Below are 11378 nucleotides of genomic sequence, written 5' to 3'. Positions count from 1 at the left end.
GTGCAGCTCTGAGATGTAGCATTGTCCATTCTGTGATCTGTGTCCCTGTGTACATGCACAAAGGTCCCTACTGCAGCCTTCTCAATTTTAGTTGCTGCTGCACCCTGCAATCTACGTCTGTGCCTCATGAGTAAACTGCTAGCATATCAGGAGGTGCAATAATAGTTGCGATAGATTTGCAGATTTTGGATGCCAAAATCCATAGATGAAAGGTATACCACCGGTGTCTATGGATTGTTCCCTGAGCTGGGACTGCCTAGTGTCTAAGCTGGAGGCTGTTGGGAGCAAGTTGCAAGCTGACCCCTCTAGGTATAAGCTCTGGTTTCCTTGTCAAGTTTTCCTGACATCTAGCTCATTTGACACATTTGGTAAGATGGGAGTGTGAACATTAATAGGGTGAGTTATGGCATTAACATTCAATAATGACCATTAATTGGCACCTCATGACTGCCTAGTACACAGTAAAAATCTTGCCACATTGCTTGTGAAAAGCTACAAGACAGAACAAGATGATCTTGATGCTGAGGTGGGTCTTGTCACACTCAGCACCTGATTTTGCCACACATCTCACCGTTGCCCACATTGCTCAGATCCCTCTAAAATTGACAATATTCATTTAAAATTCCTTAGGACAAAATAAGCACCTGTGACTTTGTGCATACGTTAGTTCTTCACATTATTCTGTGTTAATGAAGATTACAGATCCAGGCAATGTAGTGTTCAATTACACAGCCACATCATCAGCCGATTATCCTTATCCTAATATCTTAGGCAGCAGACACTCTTCTATCTAAACGTGCTGAGCTTAAAACATCTGCCACAAGAGAGAATTAGAGGACTTTTTTCAATTAATCCCCTATATGTAGTAAGAAAATATGATTCAAGATATTCTCACCAAGGAAGCAACTTTCCAAATCTTGTCCTTCTGCTTTTACTGACGAGGAATCCAACAATGGGATCAGTGAAAGCATCCCAAACCCGACCAATGAACAAAATGAGAGACGCATAGAAAGCCTCCATCTGAAAGAAAGAAAGGTTCATTGACAAAGTAAGCATTATTGTGTACATGCAGATCCTGCACATTTGAATTACTGTCACGAAAAGTCAATGACAAACTTGAACTGTAATTGTGCTAAAGGAAACAGAAGTAATCTCAAACCCCAAAATGATTCAATTTAATACAAATTGAAATCAATATTTAGTCTGCCCAGACTATTTGGATTGATCATTTTAAGCAGCATGGCTGACCATGGGATCATTTTACAGGAGATATCTGATCAATGCAGGGGTTTCTTGGTGGCACTCAGAAGCCTGAATGTGCGGTGCGTGTGCAGCTGCCAACAGTTGCTAGCTACAGCTGTTGGGCAGTGGAGCTGGTGCAGAGAAATAAAAGTGAATGTTAAGAGGGGCCCCAAAAACAAAGCGGCCCCGGTTAAAGGGCTTATTTCTGTGGGATGGGACTGATGGGAAGGATGTTAAATGGCAAAAGGAGAACGGTGGTGACATGAAATGAATGGAATGTGGATTGGACGAGATGGATGCGAAGGAAAAGATGAATTGGTATTGGGATGGGTATGATACAAAAAGGATACGTGAAATGATTGAATTGGTTAAGTGTGGCAAACGGTAGGAACAATAAATTCATACAAACTATTCAAAGCCAATTCTTCATGTTAAAAAGGAAGATTTGCAAGATTTGAATATAAAAACTTTAGAAGATTTTTTCATTCATGTGACAACTATCAGCTGTTGTTTCTGTACAGAATTTCTGCTGGACATGCTTCCACACAAACTGGCCTCAAGGAAGAAGTTAAAATGCTACTATGAAATTTGAATTCTAAACAAGGACTTCTTCATGGAGTAAGACTGGTAGTTAGGAAGCAATCTTCTTTGATGATAGACGTTGAAATTAAAAATAGTAGATTTCAAGAAAATAGAGTACTCATTTCTTGAACAGTTTTCAGTCCAATTAGATTTTCATATTCTCTGATTATAAACAAGTCACAAAGCCAGATTTCTCACAAAATTGGTATTTGCATTCCTTGGCCTGTTTTTGTATGTTGACAGATTAATGTAGCATTTGCCCATGCGAGAAATGATTATTGTGTTTTCATTTCTTGGTGAAAACAAAATCCCACAAATCCTATATTTATAGAAGTACAGTTTCAATATAATAAATAGCTTTGAATGAGCATCTCCAAGGAAAAATCCAGAGACAGTATGTTCCTGTTAGGGCGAAGGGCAAGGCTGGTAGGTGTGGGGAATGCTGGATGATTAGAGAAATTGATGTTTTGGTCAAATAAAAAGGAAGCACATGTCACGTATAGACAGCAGAGATCGAATGAATCCCTAGCAGAATATAAAGGCAGTAGGAGTATATTTAAGAGGGAAATCAGGAGGGCAAAAGGGAGACATGAGATAGCTCTGGCAAATAGGATTAAGGAGAATCCAAAAGGACTCTACAAATATGCTAAGGACAAGAGAGTAACTAGGGAGAGAAAAGGGCCCTTCAAAGATCAGCAAGGCCACCTATGTGTGGAACCGCAGCAGATGGGGGAAGATACTGAACGAGTTTTGCATCAGTGTTTACTGTGGAGAAGGATACGGGAGAGAATTTAGGGAAATAAATAGCAGCCTCTTGAAAAATGACCATATTACAGAGGTGATGTGCTGCATATCTTAAAATGCATAAAGGTAGATAAATCCCTGGGACCGGATGTGATGTACCCTATAACTCTGTGGGAAGTTAGGGAAGCTAGGGAAGTGATTGCTGGGCCCCTTGCTGAGATATTTGTATCATCAATAACCACAGGTAAGGTGCCAGAAGGCTGGAAGTTGGCTAACGTGGTGCCACTATTTAAGAAAGTTAGTAAGGAAAAGCCAGGGAATTATAGACCAATGAGCCTGACATCAGTGGTGGGCAAGTTGTTGGAGGGAATCCTGAGAGACAGGATTTCCATGTATTTGGAAAGGCAAGGACTGATTAGTGATAGTCAACATGGCTTTGTGCGTGGGAAATCGTGTCTCATTAACTTGATTGAGTTTTTTGAAGAAGTAACAAAGAGGATTGATGAGGACAGAGCAGTGGACGTAAACTATATGGACTTCAACAATGTTCCTCATGGTAGACTGGTTAGCAAGATTAGATCACATGGAATACAGGGAGAACTAGCTATTTGGATACAGAACTGGCTCCAAGGTAGAAAACAGAGGATGGTGGTGGATGGTTGCTTTTCAGACTGGAGGTCTGTAACCATCTGTGTGCCACAAGGATCGGTGCTGGGTCCACTGCTTTTTGTCATTTTTATAAATGATTTGGATGTGAACATAGGAGGTATGGTTAGTAAGCTTGCAGATGATGTCCTTTAGGGAAGGAAACTACCATCTTTACCTGGTCTGGCCTACATGTGACTCCAATCCCACAGCAATATGGTTGACTTTTAACTGCCCTCTGAGCAATTAGGGATGGGCAATAAACGTTGCCTAGTCAGCAATGCTCTCAACCCAGGAATGAGTGAGAAAAAAATGACACCAAAATTGGAGGTGCAGTGAACAGCAAAGAAGGTTACCTCAGAGTACAACAGGACGTTGATCAGTTGGGCCAATGGGCTGAGGAGTGGCAGATGAAGTTTAATTTAGACAAACGTGAGGTGCTGCATTTTGGAGGCAAATCAGGGCAGGACTGATACACTTAATGGTATCATTCTGGACAGTGTTGCTGAACAAAGAGACCTTGGCATGCAGGTACATAGTTTCTTGAAAGTGGAGTCACAGGTTGACAGGGTAGTGAAGGTGGTGTTTGGTATGCTTGCCTTTATCGGTCAGTGCATTGAGTATAGGAGTTGGGAGGTCATGTTGCAACTGTACAAGGCATTGGTTAGGCCACTTTTGAAATACTGCGTGCAATTCTGGTCTCCCTGATATAAAAAGGATGTTGTGAAACTTGAAAGTGTTCAGAAAAGATTTAGAAGAATGTTGCCAGGGTTAGAGGGTTTGAGATATAGGGAGAGGCTGTACAGGCTGGGGCTATCTTCGCTAGAGCGTCAGAGGTTGAGGGGTGACCTTATAGAGGTTTATAAAATCACGGGGCACATTGGAGAGGGTGAATAGACAATGTCTTTTCCCCTGGAGTTGGGGAGTACAATACTAAATAACATAGGTCTATGATGAGAGGGGAAAGATTTAAAAGGGTCCTGTGGGGCAACCTTTTCCACACAGAGGGTGGTGCGTGTAGGGAATAAGCTGCTAGAGGAAGTGGTGAAGCTGATACAATTACAACATCTAAAAAGCATCTGGACGTGGATATGAATAGGAAAGGTTCAGAGGGATATGGGCCCAGTGCTGACAAATGGGACTAGATTAATTTAGAATATCCAGTCGGCATAGATGAGTTGGACTGAAGGGTCTGTTTCCGTGCTAAACAGCTCTATGAATAAGAGAGAGAGAGAGAGAGATGGATAGCTTTAGAGAGGAGATTCCACAATAGGACCGAGGTTGCTGAAGGCAGTGCTAAACATGCAGTCAAGAAAATCAGGCTTTAAGGCACACCAGGATTGGAGGAGTGCAGAGACCTCAAAAGGCTGTAGGATTAGAGGAGATTGAGAAGTAGGGAAGGCTGCATCAAGGAGAGAAGGTACATGATAGGACAGTACTGGAATAGTCATGTTCTCGAACATAAATAACTCCTACTGCCATTATTGTCATGACGACTGCTACAGGCCTCATCACACAAAAGTACCACTTAACGGGCCTTGCAAAGACGAGGAAAATTGGTGGACATGCATCCAGAGGAGTAAAAGGAGAAGTATAAAATTAGGGCTAGTGACTTAAACAAAACATAACTACAAGGATTGTGATGAAAATTCTGAGAAACAGGAAACATTAAAAGGAGGACAATCCAGTAGCTCAGTTCTAGAGGGAAACAGTTTAAGTGACTAAAAGCATGGGTATTTAATTATGAAACACAGGAGTGGGAAACAAGAATTAATCACAGGATGGCATAGATGAAGGTGGAACCATTTAGCTGAAGAACATTGTCTTCTACTGTGCATGTTATGTAAATCTACAAATACATATTTAAAGCATAACATTGAGCATTTGCAATATTTAGTTTAAAAAAGTGTTATTGATTTAAGCTTGCACATACAACAGATATGCTGTTGGGGTGCCACTGATGTGGAACTGGGTTGGACATAGTCAGAAGTCACATGACACTAGGTTATAGTCCAACAAGTTTATTTTAAATCACTAGCTTTTGCAGCACTACCCCTTCATCAGGTGCTCACTTGATGAAGGAGCAGTGCTCCGAAAGCTTGTGATTTCAGATAAATACCTGGTGTCGTGTGACTTCTGACTTCAGATACAGAGTGGGAACATTAAACAGTAACAGTAGCTATATTTTCTGGAGGTTGATTGGAAGTTGATTTCATTGAAACAAAGTTTTAAGGGGGCTTGGAAGGGCACTTGCTTGTCTGGGATATATATAGAAATAGGGGGCGTAGAATCAGAATATAGAGACACAGTTATCTTGAATTGAAACAATGAGGTATTTATTCACTCAGAGTTGTGAATCTTGGAATTCTCTATCCCAGAAGGTTCTGGACACTTAGCTGTTTAGTCTACTTAACAGCAAGAATAACAGAGCTTTGAAGACAAAGCAAATTGATGGATATGGGAATCGGGCTGAAAGGTGAAGTTGAAGTCAAGATCTTATTGATTGAAGGATTAAGCTCAAGGTGCCTGTGGCCTACCCCTGCTCTTAATGCTTATGGCAACAGGTGTGGATGTTATTAAGTTTGCCCTTTGCCATTTTCTATCAACTGGGGTCAGTCTCCCTTTCTGATGACGACAGGTTTGAGAGTGATTTTCCGAAGAAGGGTCTCGACCCGAAACGTCAGCTTCCTGCTCCTCTGATGCTGCTTGGCCTGCTGTGTTCATCCAGCTCTACACCTTGTTATCTCAGGTTTGTGAGTGAAGTGTCCACAAGTAGGGGTATAGTGTGGGAAATCACAACTCTCCGGTTTGTTAAATGTTTTCTGAAGGTAGTAAAAGTTAGTTGATGTTATGATTCCAGCTGATGTTATTAATAAACAAAATCAGATCCCAGACTGAAATCTAGCTTTTGTTTTGTGTTACTTAACAAAGAGATCTTTCACTCCGACAGAAATACATAATACTGCAAATCTGGTTTAAAACAACAAAACATACGTTTATTAGACAGAGAGATGATAAAATAGAATAAACCAAGATATTTACATAACACAATGAAAGATTTTGAAACACACAGTGAAACACAATACGTTACCTAATCCAGCAGGACCCCTTTACCATACTCCAATAGCAAAAGAGAATTTACTCTTCTTTATCAGGTTTGACTTCACTTTGTTTTCAATTCCCAGTCTTATGAATTTGATGGCCTCTTCCTTGAATATTCACAACTGAGCTTAGCTGTTGTTACCTTTAAATAATCCTTAAATGATTCAAAATAAACATTTCAGATCTGGGACTTTCAAACTAAAGACCTCTCACGTGGAAGTAACCAATCTCTATCTTCTCCAAATGAACTCCTTGTACTAGGAGAACTGTTTAATCTATCCAACTTCAACCAGGATGTTTGTGAGCTGAAACCAAAAGGTTTCCAAGCTTTGGGCATTTTCCCCATGCCAAAAAAAATTTCTGATCCTTCCAATTGAAATCAGCCTAATACTTTTCAATGTTTATCCTTTCTGCTCACAAAACTCTTCCAATGAAAACAAGTTCCCATTTGCATCCCAGGAACTCAATCACTCACTCTCTCTCTCATACTGACTTAGAAAGAAACATTAGAACATAGAACAGTACAGGCCCTTCAGCCCATGATGTTGTGCCAAACTTTTACCCTAAACCTAAGGTCTATCTAACCTCCACCCCTACCTTATACTATCATCCATATGCCTATCTAATAGCCGCTTAAATGCCCCTAATGAGGCCGACTCCACTACCCTCTCTGGCAATGCATTCCACGCCCCTACCACTCTCTGAATAAAGAACCTAACTCTGACGTCTCCCCTATATCTACCTCCACTCACTTTAAAACTATGCCGCCTCGTAATAGCTACCTTCACCCTAGGAAAAAGTCTCTGGCTGTCTACTCTATCTATACCTCTGATCATTTTGTACACCTCTATCAAGTCACCTCTCATCCTTCGTCGTTCTAAAGAGAAAAGCCCTAGCTCTCTCAACCTTTCCTCGTAAGACCTTCCCTCCATTCCAGGCAACACCTTGGTAAATCTCTTCTGCACCTTTTCCAACACTTCCACATCTTTCCTGTAATGTGGCGATCAGAACTGGACACAATACTCCAGATGTGGCTGAACCAGGCTTTTGTATAGCTGGAGCATAACTTCACGGCTCTTGAACTCAATCCCTCTATTAATGAAAGCTAACACACCATACGCCGTCTTAACAACTCTATCCACCTGGGTGGCAGCTTTCAGGGAACTGTGGACATGAACCCCAAGATCCCTCTGCTCCTCCACACTGCCAAGAATCTTTCCGTTAACCCTGTATTCTGCTTTCAAGTTTTTCTTTCCAAAATGAATCACCTCACACTTTTCAGGGTTAAACTCCATCCGCCACTTCTCAGCTCAGCTCTGCATCCTATCAATGTCCTTTTGTAACCTAGAACAGCCCTCCGCACTGTCCACAACATGACCCACCTTCGTATCATCCGCGAAATTACTAATCCACCCTTCCACTCCTTCATCCAAATCATTTACAAAAATCACAAATAGAAGAGGACCCAGAACAGATCCTGGTGGTACACCACTCGTAACTGAGTACCATGTTGAATATTTTCCGTCCACTACCGCCCTTTGTCTTCTAAGGGTCAGCCAATTCTGCATCCAATCTGCCACATTTCCCATTATCCCATGCCTCCTTACCTTCTGCATGAGCCTACCATGGGGAATCTTATCAACCTTACTTAAATCCATGTATACCACATCCACTGCTCTACCTTCATCCACATGTTTGGTCACCTCTTCAAAGAATTCAATAAGGTTTGTGAGGCATGATCTACCCCTCACAAATCCATGCTGACTATCACAAATCAAACTGTGCCTTTCCAAGTGATCATAAATCCTATCTCTCAGAGCCCTTTCCAATAATTTGCCCACCACTGACATAAGACTAACTGGCCTGTAATTTCCAGAGTTATCCTTATTCCCTTTTTTGAACAAGAGAATGACGTTTGCCTCTCTCCAATCTTCCGGCACTATATCTGTGGACAGTGAGGACAAAAAGATCATCGCCAAAGGCCCTGCGATCTCTTTCCTCACTTCCCATAGAATCCTTGGATAAATCCTATCAGGCCCGGGGGACTTATGTATCTTCAACTTCCTAAAAATTCCTAGCACATCTTCCTTACTAATGGCAACCTCCTCTAGCCTACCAGCCTGTTTCACACTGTCCTCCTCTACAACTAGGTCCCTCTCAGTTGTGAATACCGAAGAAAAGTATTCATTAAGGACCTCCGCTATCTCTTTAGGCTCCTTGATCGGTCCTACCCTTTTTCTGGTCATTCTCTTATTCCTCACATACTTGTAAAAAGCCTTGGAGTTTTCCTTGATCCTATCTGCCAAGGATTTTTCATGCCCCCTTATAGCTCTCCTAAGCCCTTTCTTCAGCTCCTTCCTGGATAACTTGTATCCCTCTAGAGCCTTAAACATTGTTCCATAAATATTGAGAAGTTATTAACTAAACCCTTTCACGCACACAGACCAAAATCCACTTGCCTCAGATCCAGACTCTGAAATAAATTAAACCAAAATACATAATAATTGCATACCTTAAATTGCACCACACATTGTTGCATCGCAGTCACAAATAGACGAGACTAGTTAGGAATAACAGGTTACCTTTACTGAAGGATGTTAACAGTGGACTTAATTAGGATTAGAACTATAATTTGGCAGATTTAAATAAATGTATTGAATTTTATTTCCCAAGTTGTCACAGAAGAATCTGAATTCATGATGTTTAGCATACTAGTCTGGTACCAGACCACAGCATAACAGCCTCACTGGAATGATGACTACAAACTTGAAAATGGACAGGGTCATATAAATGGATTTTACCTGAACAACATCCAGTAGGAATATCTGGAGGAAGAAACCAATAGCATTTCCTGTCATTTGATACGGTGCACCTCCAACAGCAAAGCAGATCTTCCGACAGAATGGCAGTGCTCGTCCATTGCCCTTCTGTGGAGAAAGGGCAAAAAAGTCAAAGTGTGTGAAGGGCGGACAGTAGGGTTAGCGTTAAGATCAACTTATTTCAGGTATAATGCTTTACTTTTTGTTCTTCCAAGTCTACCAAATGTTTCAAATCATTTCACAATCAATAACATCTTTGTATCTCAACCAAATAGTTTTACTTCATCTATATATCTTGGAAAAAAAAGTTTGGTTAGTTAACTCAGTAGTTCTCAAACCATGGTCCATAGATTTCTCAAGATCTGTTAACTGCCCAGAGGTGCTCGATAATCATGTAAAATGCTGATTAAGCAAGGCTGGCCCTAAAAATGGGTGATGCAAGTGAGAACCGAGCACAGTGTGGTTAGACAAGCACCACAGTAGACTAAGAGAACAAATAAGCATAGAGTGGGCAGGCTCTCTCTTATCAGCTTTATTGGGGGGGGGGGGTGAAGCTGAACTGAGGTGCAACGAGAGTCAAATTTCCATGTATATCCACAAATACCAAGGAGGCAGCTGAGTTCAGCTTTGTTTAAAAAAAAGGAAGTTTTCTTTTTGAAATACCAAAGACTAAATGAGGTATGTTTCTGAAAATAAGCAATATTTTCATGTGCACCACAACTATATGATGAAGAGTGGAACTTTGATGGGAGGTGGGAGTCCATGATTATAAATTATTTTAAAAAGGGGTCCTTCAACTAATAGTTTGAAAATCACTTGGCATTTTTCAGATTATGCAGTGTTTTACAGCCAGGTTAGATTCTGCCAACAGTCCAAATAAATTCAATACATACCATCCCAGAGGAAATACTGCAGTAACTGAAACACCTGCTGTTCTAGCTATTGTTATCCCTGTAACTTATAGTGTTTAAGGACTTCTCCAGATAAATTTTAAACAGACTTGTGATTTGTTTCAATGTTTCAGTTGCTAGTTTAATAATTCCCCTCAAATTAATTTGACTGTTTCCAATTATTACTGTTGGGATTTGAATTGTCACAGCTAGCCCCATGTACAGAATCCACATATTAGTGATTAAACCAAAGAATTGGAGAGTTGTTGTTTTTCTTTGCACAGATGCTGACAGATCTGCTGAGTTTCTCTAGCACTGTTTTTATCCTTTTACTGCGTTAACTCAGGCCATACATCTCTATTTATGATGCTGACCACTTTAATGTGTATTTACTGCGTTTACTGTTCTAATTTCGTTTTACATATGCCCCCTTTTTGAATCCAGGATCCGCCACCTTTGTTTTATTTTAATTCTCTGGCTGCTTCTCACCTGCAGAACCCGCACGGAGCCCCCGGGCTGGGGTTCAGTCTCCTCCTCTTCCAGTAACTTCTCACCCAGGCTCCCCTCTTCAGACCCCATCGGGCGGGCAGCTGGCAGGACTCACTCGGGTCCCTCTCACAGAAAGCAGCAGCTTCAGACGGAGCTGTCGCCTCGTCACACCCCCGGGGATTGTGATCGAGCGGCGGCCGGAGCAGCGTCACCGAGCCGCCGACAGCAACAGGCTCCTATCCCTCCTGCTGCTGGCGAGCCCGATCCAGTTCGGGGTTTGGATCGGCCCGGCTCCTGGATACCAGTCCGGGACTTTCTACTGCCCTCCTCAAGGGTGAAGCTGAGGCGCTGGTTCCTCCAGATTCTCTGCGAGCAGGTAGCAATTTCAAGTACAACTTTCTGGGTTCCTGTCAGCTCTAGTACGTCCTTTTATTTTTAAAACAGCTTCAATGTGCAAACTTAAGGGGGAGGGCTAAGAAACTATATATATGTATAGAGAGAGAGAGAGAACAATAGTGTGGAACTTGCTTTCTACTCTTTTCGTGTGAATTTTGCCATCAACGATTGAAGTGAGATTACAACACTTTTCAATTTTCCTATTGCACAGTGAAGCTGCGCCTCCGATCGGCTGCTTCATTTATTACAACCCGAGCAACTGCCCCTTCCTTTCACAGGCACTCAAGGTAACGGGGATGCTAAGATTTCAACTAGTAACCGGCAAGATGCATTGCACTAACTCGTCAAATTAAACTTCCAAAGTCTCGATCTCCGTCATTTAGGAGAAGGGTAGCGAATGCACATGAACACCACTACATTCAAACATACGTACACTAATCCCCATAAAAACCACACATTATCCTGAGTT

At 41.6% G+C, this 11378-nt stretch overlaps 1 protein-coding gene across 1 annotated transcript; it reads right to left on the bottom strand.

Moving 5' to 3' along the window:
- Positions 1 to 891: 891 nt before the first annotated feature.
- Positions 892 to 11378, bottom strand: LOC125485509 (sodium-dependent lysophosphatidylcholine symporter 1-like). Its single transcript, XM_048608571.1, has 3 exons — positions 10514 to 11378; positions 9117 to 9242; positions 892 to 1020 (listed from the first exon to the last, which is right to left on the bottom strand). The coding sequence occupies exons 1-3, from the start codon at positions 10601 to 10603 to the stop codon at positions 892 to 894; spliced, it is 345 nt and encodes a 114-aa protein (XP_048464528.1). The 5' UTR covers positions 10604 to 11378.

The sequence above is a fragment of the Rhincodon typus genome, chromosome 19 (assembly GCF_021869965.1).
Source record: "Rhincodon typus isolate 14 chromosome 19, sRhiTyp1.1, whole genome shotgun sequence".
Taxonomy (NCBI): Eukaryota; Metazoa; Chordata; class Chondrichthyes; order Orectolobiformes; family Rhincodontidae; genus Rhincodon; species Rhincodon typus.
Note: the sequence above shows the minus strand (reverse complement) of the source record. Positions and strands in the feature narration are given on the sequence as shown.

Excerpts from the sequence above, each read along its gene's own strand:
- LOC125485509 (XM_048608571.1), bottom strand. The coding sequence starts at position 10,603 with ATGGGGTCTGAAGAGGGGAGCCTGGGTGAGAAGTTACTGGAAGAGGAG. Across the intron at positions 9,243-10,513 it reads GCTCCGTGCGGGTTCTGCAG|AAGGGCAATGGACGAGCACT; the intron begins GTGAGAAGCAGC and ends CTTTCTCCACAG. Across the intron at positions 1,021-9,116 it reads TCCTACTGGATGTTGTTCAG|ATGGAGGCTTTCTATGCGTC; the intron begins GTAAAATCCATT and ends TCTTTCTTTCAG.